Source organism: Diaporthe citri (assembly GCF_014595645.1).
Source record: "Diaporthe citri strain NFHF-8-4 chromosome Unknown scaffold_2, whole genome shotgun sequence".
Classification (NCBI taxonomy): Eukaryota; Fungi; Ascomycota; class Sordariomycetes; order Diaporthales; family Diaporthaceae; genus Diaporthe; species Diaporthe citri.
The window spans coordinates 4649733-4669655 of NW_025064847.1; the positions used below are offsets into that span (position 1 = coordinate 4649733).

The window sequence follows — 19923 nt, forward strand, 5'->3', positions numbered from 1 at the left end:
GTGCAAAACCGTCCCTGTTCGAGAACCCGACAGACCCTGATGTCTTCTCTCGCGCTGCAGTGACCAGTGAAAGGGATATACATTTCAGCTACCTAGGGTGGTCTGCCTGGGCAGAGAACTGAGGGGCACAATGTCTCAATGCTGGACGGATGCGAGTACCCTTTTGTGTTTTAAGTCTCTAATGCCACAGCTCACTTCTCATCCTCTGGCTCTGTATCTGTATTAGTCGCACTTGTGTCTTCCTCTTCCTCCTCAGTACCGCTCTCCTCGTCGGACTCGTCCTCGGCAGGCTTCTTCTTCTTTGGTGGCGGTGGTGCACCGCCCTTGGCTGCATTCATTATGCCAGCGATGGAATCTGTCCGGTCTGTTAGATGCCGTACTTTCAAATTTTGAGAGTGAATTGGTCCCGGTGGGAAACACTTACCCTCATCTGGTTCACTAATCTCGTCCTCGGCCGCCATCGCCGCAGCCTTGCTCGCTTCCTCCACCACAAGAGTCACCTCCATCTTGGTATCGAAGCCCACGTAGCTGTCACAAGCCACGTGCATGACAAAGGTGTAGTGACCGGCCTGTGGTGGTGCTGCAAACTGTGCCTTGAGCGTGACCATGTTGAACGTGGGCGTCTTTCCGTCTTCCTCGAATATTGGGGCGTCGAACTGGGTGAATGTGAAAGGGGGCACGGCCATCTTGCCTTGCTTCGAGTCTGACAGGAATACGTGCCACCGAGGAGAGTGCTCACGACCAAAGTACGGCGAGAAAGCCAGAGATGGCAGGATTGGCTTGTCGTCACCTGCAACAGGCACTGGCTTTCCGTCGGCACCTTTGACAGTCTTCTTCTTCTTGCCGAGAATCGCATCCAAGTCATCTTCCGCTGGGTCCACGTCGATAAGGTCAAGCTCGTTAACCTCAGGGACATTCTCAGAGCCGGGAGGGATGATACGACCCTTCACAACAAGAGTAACAAGGGAGGATGGGATGATGAAGCGCTCGCCGGTGACCTTGAAGAAAGCCTTTGCGACCCGCAGGTATGGTAGTTGCTTGGCGACGCTGACTGCGGTCTTGTACTGCTCCTCAGTGAGAAGACCCTTGCCAACGGCAAGTTCTCGTCGCTTGGAGTCAGGTTGGTCCATGAACTTTTGCAAGGTAGTAGGCACCTTCGAGTCACCATCCACAGCCTTGGCGATAGCAGGTGTGAAGAAGGGCAATTGCAGGAGAGGAGAGGCCACAGGCGACAGGGCTTGGATAAGCCGTTGGCTGGCGTGGAAGGAGGCAAGAATCGGGGCGGTGAATCCGAACGCGATCGCGATGGCCGTGAAAGACTTGACCAGCGACTCGGCGATGGGCGCAACCTCGAACTTTTGTTTCTCCAGAGTCGGATCATCCAGTTCGATGCGGCCTAGGTAAGCCCACAGCAGTGCCAGGGTCTTCCTCCTGACTCCGTTCTCGAGGTCTTCCAGCGTCTCCTTCTCCTTGGTCGAGAGGCCTGCTGCAGTGGACTGCCCTTCGCCTGAAGCCAGGATGCGCGATTCGATCTTCGACAGTCCGGCGTCCGCCTTGTCCCCCTTAAGAACAGCAGCAAATTCCTTTCCGGTGCTCAGCGCGGTGATGACGCCACCAACGTCGACATCGTTCTTGTACTCCTTGAACAGGCTGTTGGCGCTCTCCATGAGGATGCCCTCCTTGGACCGCCGTTGAGTACCGTACCACCAGGAACCGACGTAGTAAGGAAGCATGACGCCAAACAGCAGGAAGTAGACCAGTACCACATACTTGCCGTTGCCTTCCGAAACCATCAGCTTAGGCAGGGCGATACCGATGCTCATGCTCTGCCTTCCGTCCGGGTGGCCATACTGGATATAGTTGTTCCGCACCTCCTCGTCGGTCAGCGCCTGGTATGCCTTGGAGATCTCGACGTAGCGATCGTTCAGCGACTCGATTGTCTCATTCTTGGCCGGGTCGGGCTTGATCTTGTCGGGGTGGAACCTCAGAGACAGCTTCTTGTAGGTAGACTTGATGGCTTTCTCGGTAGCGGACTGTAGTCGTTGTTAGTCGTCATGAAGGACTGAAGGTGGGACGTATGAAGGTGGAGTGAAGGCTCACCTCGGAAATGCCCAGGATATCATACGGATTCCACACTCTCTGCACTGCAGGCGTCTCGACATAGTGGATGAGATACAGGGTGTAGGCCATGACGGCCCAGCCTAGGACAACAAATATCGTCAGGCCCACCCGCCTGTTTTGTTTCCTGTCCTTGGCCCGTTGTGAGGCGACGAGGTCGGCATGTTTGGGCTTGTAGTCGGTCTGAACCCGGGGGAACAGCTTCGAGGGGTTGTTTATAGAACCCTTGAGCAGGAAGTATGTGGCTGGGACCGTCGTGATCGCTGTGACCGTGAACGCGAAGAACGGCCACATGGACGAGTCTGTGTCATAGTCGTAGCTAGACATGGTCGCCGATTTGTGGAGCGATGGCGATCAAGCTGTTTCTTGCGCCGGTTAGGCGAGGGCGAGGCGAGAGCTCGCAAAGGAAGTCGGGAACGGCCAGCAGGCAGAGGCTGGGGTGATGAAAGGAACGGAGTTGTGGGCGGCACAAGAAAAGACACCATGAACAGGTGGAAGGAACAGAAGCGCCCGTAGGTAAGGGGTTGAAAAAGGAAAGCGACGCAGCGTCTGCAGCCTGGTGTGTTGTCGCCGGTGAATGTGGGTGGGCAGCGAGAGGAAGCTTGCGGTTAGGAAATGTGTCCTACAAAAACGAGCAGGGATTGTGGTAGTGACGGCTTGGAGGCCACGCTAAAATGCTTGAGGCCACTTGTGCAGTACCACCAGTACAGACGCTTACTGAAATGCGACAATCAGGGCCCCGGAAAGCGGACCGCACCTCAGCCCTGGGACAAAGAAACCAGCCCCACCGTCTCGAGGGACCTGGAGGGTTATAATTTGGCTGATAATGTGATGCTCGAGTCGAGCACTGACAGCGCAAGGCCGAACTACAATGAATTGAATGGAGGCGATCTCGTCGCAACAAGTTCGACGCCTGCCCATCTACAATTAACGTCATACTGTCACCCACAGTTCAGACCGAAGCGTTTTGAACATGGTCTGGCATTGCGCCCAGCTAGAAGCACCTTGTCTATCTTGTATATAGTCATCCGTACACACATAGTAAAACAGGTTCATGATTAGATGGGGGTTATGGCACAAGGCATGACCTCGCCTTCATCCATCAGTCCCTCCTCCTTTTCCAACGCCCGAGCACCGTGAACGATGCACAAGTAGAATTAGCAAAGCCATCTATCCCAGATTGCGACCCACGATGCTCAGTTTGCCCGGCAACATGTCCTGGTCTCCGTCTCTCTATCGTCATGTGAGAACCCCTGCCGCCACAATGCACATGTAAGCTATGCCCGCGACTACCACCAGCAACCCCACAACCTGCAGAGGAAGAAGAACGATGGCCGCAAGGAATACGACACCAATCTGGCGCATCCGCTCCAGTCGCTTGTCATGTGCAGCGGCCGAGGCCTCAGCTTCGGCCTGCCACCATGATGCCTTTCCATACCCACTCCCTCCTGCCTGCGTGTCGTCCTCGGAGCAGTCCCCGGTACTCAGGCTCGTCGTTGTCGTCGTCTTCCTCGTCCGATTGTCAGGAGAATTGGAACCCTCCCGGGAACCCACGCGCCCGGCCGCCACTGCCGTTAGCAAAGTGGAAGCCGCCGCCTCCGGGGGAATCCACCACCACCGAACCCTCCACCGCCGCCACCGAAGCCACCTTGCTGGCCCATCATGCTGAAGAGGATATCAGGGTCGATGCCCATGCCGCCACCGCCACCGCCGCCGAACATGTCGGACATGTCCAGGTCGTCACCAGCGTCGTACCGAGCTCGCTTTCTATACTTTTGTTAGCTTCAATCACCTGCCATCAAGTGTTTTCTGTCATCAACTTACTGAGGATCGCTCAAGGTCTCGTATGCTTCGCTGATGTCCTTGAACTTCGCCTCGGCCTCTTCGTTGCCAGGGTTTTTGTCGGGGTGGTACTGGATGGCCAATTTTCGGTAGGCCTTCTTAATTTGGTTGTCGTCAGCATCCTTAGACACGCCCAGGATCTTGTAGTGATCCTTGCGTTGGCTCTTCTTGAGCTCGATTTCAGCCTTTCGTGCCTCCTTTTGAATGGAAGCGTCTGATGGATCAGCCTCCGCAAGAGCCTTCCACTCTCGCACCGCGTCTTCCCATTTCTCGGCGCCACCAAGGGCATTCGCCTTGGTCTTACGGGCCTTGGTGTAGCTGGGGTCCAGACTCAGAGCCTTGTCGCAGTCTGCGATTGCCTCATCGTACTGCTTGAGCTGTTGGTAGCAGAGGGCGCGGTTCTGCAGGATCTTGGCGTTCGTGGCCTTGTTTGCAGGGTCCACGTCAAGAGCCACTGTGTACTTGTCGATGGCAGCCTGCCATTGACGGGACTTGTACGCGGCATTTCCTTCCTCTTTCGTCTTGTGCAGATTCCTGACGATCTTGAGCCATTTGATGGCGTCCCGGAAGTCAGGGTCACAGCTGATGGCCATTTGGAGGACTTTGATGGCCTTGTCGTTCTCGCCTTGCCCATAGAGCCCACGAGCTCGCAGGACCAGGGCCTCGGGATCCTGGCTGTTGTTCCTCAACAAATTAGTGGCAACATTCTGGGCTTCCCCGAGAGAGTTGACACCACCCATTTTAAGGTAAGCCTCTCCCCGCATCAGCTGCCACTTGCGCGGCTTCCGAGCCCCAGGTCCAAGTAGCCTCTCGGCCATATCGAGAGCGTGCAGCACCAGGGACGGTCCCCTGCCCTCTTCTAACCCTTGCTGAGCGGATTGTATATATTGCAACATCTCCTTTGCCTGTGCCATGTCTTTGGCGGAAGGAGGGGGCCTGATGCGCTGGAAGGTAACCATTGCTTCGTCTGGTTGTCCCAAGTTGGTGTAGATCCGGGCCAGACGGAGCAAGATCTTAGGGTTGGTGGAGTCCAGGTCGACCGCCCGCTTGCAGTCCTCAAGGGCAGATTCAAATCTACCATCGGCCATGTACGCGGCAGCCCGATTGCCCAGGTACGTGGCTGAGTCCGGTTGCAGGTCGACGGCTGGGGTTTGATTCGTTAGTAAACCAAAACTTGTCGGAATATCCGGCGAAGACGCAACAAACCTTTGGAGTACTCCTCAATGGCCCGCCTGTAGTTTCTTTCCTTGAAGAACTTGTTGCCCAGATTCTTGAAGACCTCAGCCTCGTCGGCGGGGGTCGGCGGGGGGCTGTTGGGATCGCTCGTGTGCGGGGGAGGAGCAGGTGCGTCCTCTTTCTTGGGAGAAGACGACCCATTGGTGGCAGGAGGGGTCTGCTCGCCGGTCTGCTCTGCTGCAGGCGGCGACTCCTGCCGTGGAGGAGACGACGGGGTCGCTGCGCTGCTGGGCGGATCGACGTCCATCCTGTCGACCGACTCGCGTGCACTCATGGCTGACAGCCTCGAGAGCCTCTTGATCTCGTCTGGTGGGAGATTGAGAGGATGTGTGTTGGTGTCGGCCTTCTTCTTTCGAGAAGAAGAAGATTTGCCGAGGTCGGACGAGGCTCTAGAAAAGTGCCGGGAGCTGCTGGAGCGGTGCTTTGCCTCGCCTCCCGAGGGACTGGTTGGCGTCGCCGGCGAAGCGGGTCGGGCTGACCTTTTGCTGGGCGACGACGAGGCGGACTTGGACGGTGACTTTGTGGGCGAGGATGACTCGGAATGAAAGTAGTCTGCGTCCAAGACGTAGTCGTCGTGGTCGTTGGGGTGGGGTTTCTTGGTAGACTTCTTCCCGAAGAACTTCATTTGAAATAAAGCAGGCAGGTGAGATAAGCCGAGCTCTATGACTTTTTTCCTCCCTGGCTGACGGAAAGCCCCCTAGTTCCTGGTCCTGCGTACTGGGACAGTACTAGTGCAGGTCACAGCGGCGAGGGAAAAAAAGTTCTGGATTGGGGTCTCCTGTCCTGTCCTGTCTGCCTGTCCTGCCGCGGCCGCACAAGACTATGCACACAATGCGATTTGCAAGGTCAAGCTGGGTAACCTAGACTTCCGACTGTTGCATAAACAAATAACGGGTGCGGGATGGGAACAAACGTGGGGCTTCCCTTTTTTTTTTTGCTGGTCCCCTTGTCGGCCGCTTCAGATGGTGGTGGATTTGCAGTGGAGTAGGAGCTCCAGTCGTTCTTTGGATACAGTCGCTCAGGTATGTAACGTTCAGGCGTGGGCGAACAAAGCAGCCGTTTGCAACGCGCTGTATTTCTTTGGATGTATGCGCGTATGAGTGTGATTTGGGCAGTGGGAGATTGCAGATTCCGGATTGCACGGCGCCGAACTCTATCGAGGACAAGCAAGACGCAATCAACTCCGAACCTCTTTCTGTCCTCTTCTCTCCTCTCTCTCTTTCGCTGGGCGGGAACTTGCAACACCAGCTGGACGGTTATGCAGGTACCTGAGGACTTGATCGAGGAGCAGGAGGCGGAGGAGTCGAGATATTTCTGGTGGTAGGCAGAGACGAGGCTGGAAGGCGAGACTCGAGAAGATGAGGGCGGGGCCGGGGACAAGAGCAGCAATTATCAAGCAGAGCAAGAATATGGGAGGGTTCTAGGTTTGCGTGAGAGGTTTTGACAGGGCTCCGGGGAGATTTATCAGCTTTCAAGCATATCGACGAACCGTATCCAGCTGGCCTTGTACACCGTAGCGGAGGAGGGCCAGACGAGGGAAGAAGGTCTAGGGCCTCGGGATTAAACCAGCCCAGCCCAGCCCAGCACACAGCACGGCAGAGCCACAGCAGAGCTCAGTCTCGACACGCGCCTCTCTGCCTGACAGCAAGAGCAGTTACGGCAAGGCGCTCCGGCCCCTGGCAAGAGACAGGCAGCATCCATTGGCCTCTCGACCGCACTCTGCATTCTGTGGTTCATATGCCACCCAATTGCACCGAGTGTGCCCCCGTCTGCAGGGCCTGCACAACCACTCAGCGCCAGGTCAACACACGTCAATCGCCGTCCGTTCAACCACCTGGATTTCCAGCCGCGCCCAATCGCCGCACAAGTAAACAGACATGGACCCGCTATTTGGGGGGGAACTTGCCGCTGCTGTGTACCTACTGTATGTAGGTACGTTAGACCGTCTGCCCAGAGGGCGTATTCAGTCCTGATGCAAGCCAGGGCCCAGCGACGGGCAGGAGATCCATCTGTGCCCCCCTCCTTCTCTGCGCCTCGGGTCACATCTCCCCAACACCCTTGCAAACGGTCGACCAATATCACTACCCGCGGGCTGGGGAGGCGGGAGCAGCCCGTCCGGCACAGGCTCCCGGCGCGCAGGGTGTGGGGGGAAGGCCCTGGAGGACCCTGGGACAGAAAGTGACAGCTGCCTATCCGCATCGACCCAAGGGTCAATCGGTCTAACCGATGTATCGCCATAAGCGTAAATTGCCTCATGTCACTGACCCGATGGAATTCTCGAACCTTCCACGCTGCCCTCCCACACGGAAAACCAGTGGCTGGCTCTACCCGGCTGCGAGCGATATGGACCACCCACTGGCTGCATCTCTTTGGCCGCCAGCCTAGTCAGCAAGGACTAGGCTGGCAGGTTGGCTCCTGGATGCGAACACTCCAGGCACGCCGTTCTCTTCAAACCGTCTAGACCAATTCGCTTGACTAGGAAGCGGCTACAGTGCGATGACGCGATGCAAGCACGTCCGGTCCAAAGTTCACCGCCAAGAGTAGGTGACCTTCTGTACGTACGATACCCACAAACACACACAAATCATATGCACGCATACACACATAGTTCGCAGCACTCGCAAACACACATGCACGGCGTGGTCGACGTGATTGGGCCGATGTTACTACTGGAAATATTGGAGGCTGATACTTTCACCGGGTTGATGAGATATCATGCCCCAGCTCACCATTTCTTATCAGCAAAAAGAGCACCAGGCCGTGTATGCGATTACCGTTTGGTGCCCCTGATATATTAACCGTGGTGACAAGCGAAACTTGCCCCAGCCCCCATGAACCATGCATCATCAATCATCACACATCATTACTCCTGCGCCTCATCCTCCTCAGCCGCCCCTCCGTTTCCGTGGCCTCCAGCAATGGAATTTACAAAGTCATGGTAGCGGAACACTTCCCCCCTCTTTCCGAAGCCTGCTGCTCCTCCGCCCTTCACCTTGCCACCGAACGCCCTCTTTCCACAGAACCCGCTCATGACCTGATCGATTTCCGCGGCTGTCAGTGCCCTCTCCCCCGGCTCCGGTGCCGTATGTAAAAGGGCGTCCCGGAGCTCCGCCAGGTCTATCTGGCCGCTGTCGTCGTCGTCAAACGCGGAAAATGCTGAGGCCAGCTCAGCGCTGGGAGAAAGAGGGGCCAAGCTGCTGGCAACGTTGTTCAGGAAAGCTGCGAGCGTGATGGTCTGCGGACCGGAAGAAGGGAAGAAGCGGGATACTTCTGTCGCATTAGACGGGAGGCCTGTACCGCCGTGGGTCCACTCGTTAGCATATCGCAGTCTTGGGTAGGCTTATTTCGAGCCGCGTGGGTGTTGCCGGTGGACCTACCAAGCTGATTCAGCATGTCGGCGACATCTTCCCTGTTCACGGTGCCGTCGCTGTCTCGGTCCAGAATCTGGAAGCCTTCACGTAAGGTGCGCACCTGCGCAGGTTGTAATTGGGACAACGCGCTGTTATGGCCTGTGATAGATGTGGAGGATGCAGTCGTCACCGGTGCGGGGCGCTGCGCACGTGGTGAACTGAACATCTCTGGTGACGGCTGCTGTGTGGTTGTCTGCCCTCTTGGCGTCAGGCTTTCAGTGGTACCTGTCGGGGTCGACGCGGCGAATCTCGAAGAGTTGCTTGTCTGGCCTGATTTGGACGGCGATGCTGAGGGTGTTGAATGTCGGAGTGGCGATGGCGATGCAGGAGACTCGGGTCGTCGAAAGGGAGAGCTGCGAGGCGAACCGAATCCTCCTGCCTGGGAGGACGACTTCAGGTGCCCAGCCGGTAGTGCCTAGCCATGTTGTGAGTATACCATCAATAGACACCAAGTGGGGAAGATTCCGTCATGGTTTGCACCCACCATTGATGCGGAGCACTGCGCGTAGTGCCGTTGCTGGATCTGTTGTTTGGTATCGATAACAATCAACACGTCGACATGCGACTTGCTTGGCAGGGCCAGGGGATCAATTGGCGGCGGCTATTCGGAGGTGGAGACCTGTTTTCGTTTTTTGACGTCTCGGAATCGAAAAGGCTCGATACAATCTCTTTTGTCCGCTGTGCTGTCCGAAATGCAGTGTAAATGAATGCAAATCAAAGTTCACGGTTGGGCAGGAAGCCTAGATGATGAAATCGCTCAAGGCGGCTGGACGCGAAAAAGGTCAACAAGCTCACCCAGCAACGGCCGGGGCTAGCAAGCGCCACAGGTGCAGGGCATCCCTGTTTGCTGATGGAGATCTCAGGGCAGGGCCTGCAGCGCATGCAGCGCCCCCTTCCACACCTCGCAGCAGGATTGGCCGCCCAGCTGCCTCTTTCTTCCAGGGCTGTCTCAAAGAGCAGCCGCACAGATCATTTCCCGGACAATGCACCGACCGAACAGGGGCGACAGGCGTGGAGGTGCTGCCAGGAAGGGAAAGGCTTGTTTTGGGGGCCGCTAGATATAACACCGGAAAAGGCAGCTCTTGCAAGATTTACCTGACAGTTCTCCCACAAACCCCTGTCAGGGGAGCACGCCTCGATAGGGGTCCACCAAGCCATCAACGTTCCATCTCTCTCTGTGATGAGCGAGTAGGGGGAGGGGGCCGGAAAGAGGGAAAGCAGGAAAGAACGGGCCTTGAAACACAAGGGAAGGCTTACCCAGAGGACCCCAAAGTGTGCATGGATGGATGCTGAGTGGTATCCATCCGTTACATCCATTACGTATGGCTGGATACCATGGAAGAGTGGGTGGGTGAGCGTTAAGCTACATGCTATAGATACATGCGTGCCTATTTGCCTAGCAGTGGGTGTGGTCTATACCAAGGTACCATGTGTGAGAGCAGCAGCAGGAGGAGGTGTGTGGGAATCAGAATCCTCCAAAACCATCTTTTCTTCCCTCTCTCCCATCCCACCTAGTTCCTGTCTTCTGTTTCCTCTCTTCCGTTATCCGGTTCCTCCAGTAGTCAACTATGCTCCTGCTGTAGCAGATCATGTCTCAGTCCGTCCATTCCCTACGCATTGACTCGGCTTGACTAAAAGGCGAGGCCAGTGCTGCCATGCTACGCCGTGCCATACAGTGGTAGTCCACCGACCGACCTGCACCACCCTCCTTGCCCACCCTATCAACACCCCTTTCACCAGTCCAGTCCGGACCCTGGCCCAGCGAATTTGGACGTTCAACGTCCGCGCTCCATCTTAACTCTAACCAGCGCTCACGGGCCCCGTTGCCCAATTGCGTCGACTTCGCAATCCTGAGCGACTCAACTGATCGGAGATCATCTGAACCCCTCCAGTCCAGAGGGAGCCATCATCCCGACCACACGACCCCCTCCTTTTCCCGACTCTCCTTCCTCGACACCGAATCGCATTCCGCGACACATCCGGCAAGGCCCAATTGCTTAAGCAGAGCCAAAGCACTGCACCTTGGGCCGAAACCCGGTGTCTGTGCCGTCCATCTGAAGGACACAACGGCGGTGCACACCAGGCCTCTTTCATCCCCCGAAACACTCTCGGCTGCTTTCCGCCAGCCTTGTTGCGCAAACCTGCTGCTGTGCGACTCCAGCCATATAGACTTTCTTGTCACGCCAGCAACACCTCGGGATGCGCCTCGCTGGCCCGGGAATCCAATATCCAGTGGCGCTGTCATTCCGAATACATCAGAGTACTAGTCAAGCCAGCCTGCTGGTTTCGACGCTTCACTGATTCATAAGACGAAACGAAACGACGCCGGCAGTGCAAACTGTCGTGCCAACCGAACTCCACGGCTACACCGTCACATCCTGAATTACTCACAGCCGCTGACAACAACTCCCTGATTCAAGGGTCCGATCTCGATACATTCAGGCTACGCCCATGACCGAACGTCCATACACCGACCTCGACGGTACCCCTGATACGCGCAACGCCGATTGACCAGGCGCGAACCACTATCACCAAGTCAAAGATCATGGCATCGGCGCAAACGGCGCTGCCCTACCACACGCAGAAGTCAGGCCTCAATAATGGAAGCTCCTCGACGGCTGTGCACACGCGAAGGACATCACTGTCGTCATTCCCGCCGTCATCACGCTCCGGTTCGCAAATGTCACATCACTCAAGGCCGTCACGGTCGCCAATCCCTCCGGGCCCTGGCGCCGGAGGCGTGGTCTCGGAAACGGACCGCACCTCGAACCCCAGTTCCAAGTCCAAGACACCATCATCAGGCACCGGTGTGTCGTCTCAACATTCATCGCTGTCCGGAAGCAGCGTGATTCCCATGCCGCGCTACAACTCTGATGCGCACCCTCAGCGGAAAATGAAGTCCCAATACCCGCGGAGCTCCAGCGAGAACCATGTGGAATATATCTTGGTCGCTTCTTTCGATATTGACAGGGGACCCATCATGGAACACCAATACCCTATGGCCATCACTGGCGATGAAAACATGCTGGCGGAGCTAATGCTGCCTGATGGTGCACATATGCGGAACCAGGACTGGACGATATTCTTCCTGCACAAGGACACAAGCCAAGAGGAGGAAGACGAAGAGAGGGAGGCGCGGAGAAGGAGGAGACGAAGAAGGAGAAACAAAGCTGCGGGCATCATCGACGAGGAAACAGAAGAGGATGATGGCGCAGAAGAAGAGCAGGACGATGACGACGACGAATTTGACGATGACGAGTCGACCGACAGTGAGCCAGAAGGCGGCGAGGGGCCCCCTCTGGTCTATGTGCTGAATTTGGTGAACACAAAACAAGATAAATCCGTGAAGAGAGGCGCGATAGTGAAGGCGATGGCCGTCTGCACACGGCATCCTTTCCTGCATATATACAAGGTTTGTGGGACTCTGGCCCTGGAAGGAAACAAGAGAGACTGACCCATCATCATATCAGCCGCTATTACTGTTAGCTTTGGAGGAATACTTCAAATCTCCAGTGCCGGAGACCTTGGCCATGCTTTATGACTCTGTCAACGCAATGGATTTGTCTCTGATGCCCAAATTGAGCTTTCTCGAAAGGCAACTGCTGCAGTCCAGTGAGAACAAGGACCTCTTCGTCGAGAAATTCGAGCGCATGGTCCAGCAGCGGATCGAGCAAGACCAGGAGGAAAACAGCTCAGACCAACCTACGGAAACCAGTCGCGAGCCGGCGAAGAGGCCAGAGATACAACGAGCCGGGACCAAAGCTTTCCTCGAGGGCAAGGCGATGTACTCTGTCCCCAGGGATACTCACGAGTTTGAAAGCAAGGTCATGTACAAAGGCATACCCATTCCGATCAAGGTGCCGGTGGCCGTCATGCCCGAGTCCGTGGGCGACTTCTCCCTGATCAAGTTGATCCAAAACTTCTCTGAACCCCATGGGAAATCGCCGCAACCATTCCTGCCACATGCGCACCTCACCACGAATGGCCCTACCACACATCCGATTATCGTCCTTGCCAACGCCCTTCTGACACAGAAGAGAATTATCTTCCTCGGTCACAACATGCCGTCAGGCGAAGTTGCAGAGGCCGTTCTGGCCGCATGTGCCCTTGCCTCTGGCGGTATGCTGAGGGGTTTCACACGCCATGCGTTTCCCTATACGGATTTGACAAAGATCGACGACCTTCTCAAGGTTCCTGGGTTCATCGCGGGTGTCACAAATCCGACCTTTGAACATCATCCGGAGTGGTGGGATCTATTGTGCGATTTGCCCAAGGGCCGCATGACTATCAGCAGCAAGATCGAGCCTGCGGCGGCAACGGAGGGTCTGGTATATTTCCAGCAGCAAAATCCTTCCTATGCAGGTCTTGTCAATATCTCCACTTCTAGTTCCACGTCTAGCGCGGACTTGACTGGAGATCAGGCGTTCATGACCGATGTTCTTAAGAGCATCGCAGCCCGTCATGGCGAGAGGGTTGTCAGGGCTAAGTGGAGAGATTGGGTGGTCAAGTTCACCCGCGTGGCTGCTGCATTTGAGGAGAGCGTGTACGGAGCAAGTGCCTTGTACATTGGAGGTGACGAGGGTGCAGATGGCGGCGCTGTGATCACACCCAGTTCTGGCGCAAATGGCATCCTTAGTGGACATGGATACGTCTGGCCAGACGAGCCATCGAAGCACAAAGAGCTGGCGGGAAATGTCACGAGGATTGAGGGATGGAGGAACACTAGGAGTTATTACAGTTATATTCAGGTGAGTTGTGAGGCTTGAACGAGGAGCAGGTCCTGGCTGGTGGACAAGAATGCTGACGTATCGTAGGACATGGCCAAGATGTACACCATCAAACCGCTCAAGGGCCTGGACTTACACCACCTTCACGACCGGCTGCGGATGCAGCGCATGACACAATCGCAGACTCGCGAGATCTACCTCGGCTTCGCAAAGTACGTTCGCAGCTACGAAGAAATCTGCCTGCTGCTTTCCGTGGCGCCGGAGTCGCATGCGGGACTGTTCTACCTTGCTCTGGGCCTGTTCCACAAGGAGAGGGATGTCCGAGTCAAGGTGGCAGAGTTGCTGGACCGAGTCGGCGAGCACGGAGCGGGCCAGCACTGGTGGAAGGGGATGAGCCGATTCGAAAAGCTGGCCTACCTACGGATCAAGAGGGAATTGGAGGCCGAATTAAGGGCCAAGACTGGCAGCGCCAGTCCGGTGGAGCAACGGTTGAGTTAAAATGCTTGCTTGCGGATGTTGCCATGATACCCACTGTCGCTTGCGTGGCTGTCGTCATTTGCTTTTGTCGCCAACATCATCACATCACCATCAACCACATCATGGGATGGACGGGGTCTGAGGGGGAGAAAAAAAAAACCGTCAGGTTCGTGCAAAGGACCTCGCGGATTGCATCTACTTGTGGAGCTGGGGGCTTTTTGAGGTTCTGCGACTATCGTACCTAGACCATCTCGATGTCTTTCGGACCTGTTCATATTCTGGATTGTATATGTATATACCACGCTCGTTCCCGGCGTTGCACCTCACATAACCTGATTTTCTTGCCGCAAGGCAACCAAACATCGTGCATTCTTTTGACCAGGCTCAATCCCGTGGTCCGCCTGCTGCAACACTCCCAAACCACACACGCAACCCCAAAAAGTTACCTACACCTCTACGCGCCCAGGAACTTGGCCGCGTGCGCGACGTGCTCGTCACTGAAGCTCGCCATGAAGAAGTACGAGTGGTCGTAGCCGTCCTGGTAGCGCAGGGTCAGGCCGCCGAGGCCGGCGTCCTTGACAGCCTGCTCGAGGTTCTCGGGCAGCAGCTGCTTCTGCTTGTAGAAGTTGTCCCCCGTGCCGACGTCGACGAGCATGTTGAGCGGGGCCTTGGCGTCCCACGCCTTGACCAGCTCCGTGGCGTCGTGCTTTGCCCACTCGGCCTTGTTGTCGGCCCCCAGGTAGCCCGAGAAGGCCTTCTGGCCCCAGGGGCACTCGGAGGGGTTGGCGATGGGCGCGAAGGCCGAGACGGAGCGGTACTTGCCCGGGTTCCGCAGGTACAGCGTCAGGGCGCCGTGGCCGCCCATGGAGTGGCCCGCCAGGGAGACGCGGCTGCCGTCGAGCTTGTCCTTGAACTCGTCGCTGCCGAAGAGGGCGGTGGGCAGCTCCTCGGTCAGGTACGTCTCCATGCGGTAGTTCTTGTCGAAGGGGGCCTGGGTGGCGTCGACGTAGAAGGAGGCGGCCTCGCCAAAGTCCCACGAGTCCTTCTCGCCGGGGAGGTTGAGCCCGCGGGGCGAGGTGTCCGGGTACAGCACCGCGATGCCGTGCTGGCTGGCGCCGTGCTGGAAGAAGCCCTTCTCGGTGCAGTTGTCCGGGGTGCAGGTCAGCCCGGACAGCCAGATCAGCACGGGCACCTTCTTGTTCTGCTTGACGGCCGGCGGCAGGTAGAGGTTGAGGTTCATGGGCGTGCCGGTGGTGGAGGACTGGTGCGAGAGCTTGAGCAGGGTGCCCCCGAAGGAGGCGATGGTGGCTTTTGTCTCGAAGGCCATCTTGGTGGTGGCGGCGCTGGCGCTGGTGGCTGTTGGTGAGGACGGGGCTGATGTTGTGAAGTGCCGTGCGAGCTGTGCGAGTCTGGAGGCGAAGGTTGGTGTTGTTGGGGAGTGCTGGACGTTTAGATATCTCATTAGATTCGGGAGGGATGGGTTGCTATTACGAGATGAGGATGGCTCGATGATATCGGTATCAATGGACGGCTCAGTGCCCCGAAATTTATTTGGCGGACCTTATTAGTGGCTACCCATTGGGTTTTATTTAGTCCTCTCCTCTTTGCTCTCCTCAGGCCAAGCCAAACGAGCCTCCCGTTCGCCGAAGATTACCATTTGGCTCCAAAAATGCGCCTCCACGATGCCGAGTAAACTCCATGGTGCGGCCCCCCCCCCCCCCCCCCTCCACCTCCGACCCGGCAACGTTGGGCCCCCAAAAGACAGCTCCTCTACCCCGCCATCATGACAGGACATTGCACCCGCCCCACCTTGCTCAGACGTCATGCATGACAAGGGGTCGGTAGCTGTTTGAGTATCCCTGCACGCTCTCACATGCAGTGACCAGACCATCTTACCCCTGCGCAAGGTAGGGTAGACCAACAGTCCAGGTACCGTGCCGCTACACCACCACCAAGTCAAGCCCATCCAAGCACCACTGGGCTTCGTCAAGAAAGGTTCTTATGAGGGGTGCGCGCCGGCGTGGCACTCGAACGACGTGATGAGACGGTCCCAGCCGGGGGCCAGGGCCGTCAGGTTGAACTTCTCGGGCGAGTCGTACGTGACGAGGCCCGGCGGGCAGCCCGTGGGCGACCTGCACTCGCCGCCGCACACCGTGAGGTAGAGGAGGCAGTAGAAGCTGTCGTCCTCGGGCGCGAACGTCCCCGCGTTGCCCGAGAACTCGCTGGTCACGTTGTGGCACGCCTCGAGCTCGTACGAGTCGGCGGAGCAGTTGCCGGTTGCCGCGGGGCCGGTACAGATCTCGACCTGGGCGGCGGCGGACAAGGTTAGTCGAGCCCCGGATGCGATGTCTATAGCAGTCTGCCGCCAGGGGGTTGGCTCAACACTTACACTACCCGCGGTCCGCTTCTCGACCGGGTCGGCTATCGAGATGGCTGCGGCAATGAGGACCGTGAGACAGACGAGGAGCTTCATCTTTCCTGGTGGCTGAGATCCGGCCTTGGACAAGTGGCCTGGTCGCTATAGCGATATCAAAGGAAGTATTGGTTTCTGTGCGTGCTGTTTGGGAGACTGTGGGTTGATGCTCAGGTTTGTGTTCAGTGGCAGAAACCGAGGAGAGAATTTCTTTAACAGTAGACAAGTCCCGACTACAACTGCAACTGTCTTCACTCGGGGGGAATGAGTGGTTCAGTGATTGATAGCAGTGACTGACTGACTGTCTGTCTGTCTGACGATCACAACTTAGGACGAAAGACCAGACTGTGGCCTCCGCAGTCACCATACAAGGTGAGAGAAGAGCGCCGAATCGGAATGGACGGGCCATTGCCCAAACCTTAAAACAAGACATACCACACAGCTGACGTTCTGACCCCTCTCCCAACATCTATTTGAGGAGCGTTTCTCGCGGCGAGCATCCTGTCGTAAACTGTATCAATATGATATAGAGGGTTTGGGGACAGGCCATGTGTGTACATGTTCATATATACTGCGGCTCCTCGGCGGCTGTGAAGAACTCGGCAAGGCGGGAAGCCAGCATATCGCCCAGCACTTGCAGTAGGACATGCATGTTTGTATCGCTCGTATAACGCAGCACACAAGGGTACGGTCAGCACTATAATCACATGCAGACGCAGCCAGCCACGGCAGGAGAAAATCCGTGTGGAGGGCCGGGGATGTGGCACATGTCTTGAAGCAGTGGTCATGCATGCGCGCCAGATCTGCTGCTGCTCTGGAAGGCCACCCACTGGTTCTGTTCAAGACTGGCAGCATGTAGTACGATAAAGAAGTCCACAAGCCCAAACTTCCTGCTGCTCAACTATCGTGCGACGATCCGTGACTGGCGCTCAAATCCTTATGTACATTTCTGGGGTTTCGGGGTGTGTTCAGGACTGGAGCAGGCGGAATTAGTGTCATGCACCGCAGCTGGGTAGTCATCCTTCCTTCAATGTCTGCGCATACCACGGCTGTGGCCTGGCTCACAGGGCGGGCTGCTCTCAATATCGCACCCAAATCAGAGCTGTTTATGAATCACGGCGCGCCAAGATGGCGAGTTGATTTTTCACGGGACTTGCCGTCAGCAGGTCAGTAACACGAGAGGTAGCGAATTTTCTTTCAAGGATATCTGGTATACAAACAGGTCTTTCCGGATCTAGTCATCAGCAAACCAGTAGTATAAGGCCTGAGGCCATTCCTGTGTCAACGCGCCGTTCTAGGATGCGTCTATCGCGGGTATCAAATGCTTCTGGCCTGTGTCTCATCCTCATCTTCTTCAGCACGTATGCCTCCTGCGACAGCGCAAGTCTGGGATGTCGAGGGGTGACTCCCGCGCAACTAGACTGTTGCCATCGCTTATCCGTCCTCGAAGAACCCTTCTTCTTCTTCATCCTGGCCGCACGATTCTCCAGCTGCGCGACACCCAACACTAGCAGCAGCACCGTGGCACTGTCTGGGCTGGGGCGGTTCTCCTCATGGACTCCTCATGGAGATTGATCTGCCGCTCATTGCTTCAGGTCAACCCCGCTCGCTTTGATAGTTGAAGCTGCGATGGGAGCCTCCTGGCCACGGGTCGTATACGTGAGGTTGATGATCTCCTTGAGCATGAGCTCCCGGGTCTTGTTGCACAGCTCATCCACGTCTGCCGGGGTCAGGCCCGTCGTTGGGATCGGATCGAGCACTGCCGATATTCTCAGTCCTGCCCATGCGCACAACTACGGAGGAAACTAAACTCACCTTTGCAGGGGATCTTGCCCGACTTGAAGACCATGCCCTTGATGTACAGCGTATCGCTGTAGTTGGCCGCAACGACAGGCACGATGGGCACCTGGGCCTGGACAGCAAGGTGGAAAGCGCCCTTCTTGAAGGGCAGCAGCATGGGCTCCTTTGCGTAGCTCCTGGTGCCCTCGGGGAACATGTATACGCTCTGCTTCAGAGTCTTTATCTGATCCGCAGCGCCGCTCATGGCCGCGCGCGCATCCTTGCTGTTCTTCCGGTCAATGAAGACGGAGCCGCTCAGGGTCATGAACCACCCTAGGAAGGGCAGCTTCTTGAGGCTGGACTTGGCCGTCACGCTGCAGTACTTGGGGAACATGCAGCCCAGCATGAGCACGTCGAGCTCTGTCTGGTGGTTGCCGACAAAGACGGCGGGCCTAACCTTGTTGAGGTAACCCTTGGGGTCGATGACTTCGAAGGTGACGCCTGTGGTGGCGGCCATGGTGTACTTGAACACGCGTCCGGTGGTCCATTGTGCGATCTGCCGGTGGCCGACACAGCTGAGGGCGACGGAGACGACAGCACCGTAGGCGGCGCTTATGACCAGGCAGATGTAGGAGGCGAGGCAACGCGCCACAAAGCCGGACTTGGACGACATGGGAGACAGTAGGTAGAAGAAGACTGTCAGGGCGGTATAGCCTCCCAAGAAATACCCTAGGTAGGTCGAGAAGGACATGGTCGAGGGTCGGTTGGGAGGTGGAAGCGGAGGTTGAGGTGTCGGTGCTGTGTCGAAGGGTGGTCAGCGAGCAGAAAACACCGAGGTCCGGAAGTTCCTTGTTTTGTTCTTGCGCACATGCTCCAAGTCGGCAAGCAGGCGGGCAGCAGAGACATACATGACTTGATCTTTGGCTACCTATGGCTGTCGGTTCCAGGTCAGAGGTATGCGATGCAGTGTACGAGTTCCCGAGTTGCGACCATCAGCGAAGGAAAGGGCTTTGAAGTTGGCGCAACCCAAGAGCAGACACTCGAGAGGAGTATCTTTGGCGGCACGAGGGATGGCGCTGTCGTAGCAAGCGATCGGGAGGTGGCTTGCAGTGTCCGGTCTTCAAGCGAGGGCGTGCACAGTCCTGGGGGGGAGAAGCTGGAATTGCATTCTCACCAGCAAGCAATAAGTGAGCCTGGGCCTAGAGGGCCCGCGGGTGGGCGAGAAAGGCGGTGGGTGGGCAGCGTGACCCCACCAAAATTTGTCCGGCAGCGCGCTGATCCAAGATGACAGGTTGCCGAGGTGCGCGTGCCTTGCTAAAAGTACCAGCTAGTGCTGCCGGTTTGTTGGGCGAGTCCCGTGTAGCTTTCCCGCGTGGCCACTAAACCTTGCCCAGCCAGGCTGCTTCGCTGCTAGCGCAGGCCCAACTTCAGGCCAACTGCTGAGGTTCTAGGCTTTGTCGGAACATCATCATACTATGCATGCACTTGTTGCACGTGCTTGCTGCTCGCCAAAACCCAGCCGGGACAGAGAGAAGCTAGGACAGTGATACGACATGGAAGTAAATAAATATGTTGTCACTTTCGCAGAATCATAGAGGAAGATAAACACCCTCGGAGCTTGCAGGCGTCGAGGGAGTTGGGGAGTTGGGACGTATCGGGGCCGGGTCGGCCGCCTCTATAACACGTGATAGGCCAATGCCAGCAGCTGTCTGAACCTTATCTGAACGTCGAGTCGAGTCCCTCCGGGTGCCTGCTACCTAGCCGTGTATTGTGAGACCACCAACTTGCAGCAGCAGGTGGCGCGACGGCACATCAGCATCCAAACGTATCGAGCACGGCGCCCTTGCTAGACTTGATGGCTGTTGACATCACCGCGCAACCCCCAAACATGATCCAGTCGACGTAAAGGCCGCTCACCCTT

At 56.8% G+C, this 19923-nt stretch overlaps 7 protein-coding genes across 7 annotated transcripts; 1 reads left to right on the forward strand and 6 right to left on the reverse strand.

The window, feature by feature from the left end:
• Nucleotides 1–191: 191 nt before the first annotated feature.
• Nucleotides 192–2445, reverse strand: INS49_006819 (uncharacterized protein; the record flags this gene model as incomplete). The annotated part of the gene is made up of 3 exons (XM_043167586.1): nt 192–355; nt 425–2033; nt 2101–2445. 3 exons carry the CDS (start codon nt 2443–2445, stop codon nt 192–194), a joined length of 2118 nt encoding a protein of 705 aa, XP_043028730.1.
• Nucleotides 2446–3692: 1247 nt separating this feature from the next.
• Nucleotides 3693–5821, reverse strand: INS49_006820 (uncharacterized protein; the record flags this gene model as incomplete). Its single annotated transcript, XM_043167587.1, has 3 exons — nt 3693–3885; nt 3943–5104; nt 5167–5821. 3 exons carry the CDS (start codon nt 5819–5821, stop codon nt 3693–3695), a joined length of 2010 nt encoding a protein of 669 aa, XP_043028731.1.
• A 2238-nt stretch (nt 5822–8059) lies between these two features.
• INS49_006821 (uncharacterized protein) lies at nt 8060–8772 on the reverse strand (the record flags this gene model as incomplete). The annotated part of the gene is made up of 2 exons (XM_043167588.1): nt 8060–8487; nt 8574–8772. 2 exons carry the CDS (start codon nt 8770–8772, stop codon nt 8060–8062), a joined length of 627 nt encoding a protein of 208 aa, XP_043028732.1.
• A 2514-nt stretch (nt 8773–11286) lies between these two features.
• INS49_006822 (uncharacterized protein) lies at nt 11287–13831 on the forward strand (the record flags this gene model as incomplete). Its single annotated transcript, XM_043167589.1, has 3 exons — nt 11287–12018; nt 12077–13354; nt 13421–13831. The coding sequence occupies 3 exons, from the start codon at nt 11287–11289 to the stop codon at nt 13829–13831; spliced, it is 2421 nt and encodes an 806-aa protein (XP_043028733.1).
• A 433-nt stretch (nt 13832–14264) lies between these two features.
• On the reverse strand, nt 14265–15272 carry INS49_006823 (uncharacterized protein; the record flags this gene model as incomplete). Its single annotated transcript, XM_043167590.1, has 1 exon — nt 14265–15272. The coding sequence occupies one exon, from the start codon at nt 15270–15272 to the stop codon at nt 14265–14267; it is 1008 nt and encodes a 335-aa protein (XP_043028734.1).
• A 537-nt stretch (nt 15273–15809) lies between these two features.
• INS49_006824 (uncharacterized protein) lies at nt 15810–16283 on the reverse strand (the record flags this gene model as incomplete). The annotated part of the gene is made up of 2 exons (XM_043167591.1): nt 15810–16115; nt 16200–16283. The coding sequence occupies 2 exons, from the start codon at nt 16281–16283 to the stop codon at nt 15810–15812; spliced, it is 390 nt and encodes a 129-aa protein (XP_043028735.1).
• Nucleotides 16284–17806: 1523 nt separating this feature from the next.
• Nucleotides 17807–18753, reverse strand: INS49_006825 (uncharacterized protein; the record flags this gene model as incomplete). The annotated part of the gene is made up of 2 exons (XM_043167592.1): nt 17807–17982; nt 18039–18753. The coding sequence occupies 2 exons, from the start codon at nt 18751–18753 to the stop codon at nt 17807–17809; spliced, it is 891 nt and encodes a 296-aa protein (XP_043028736.1).
• Nucleotides 18754–19923: the final 1170 nt, after the last annotated feature.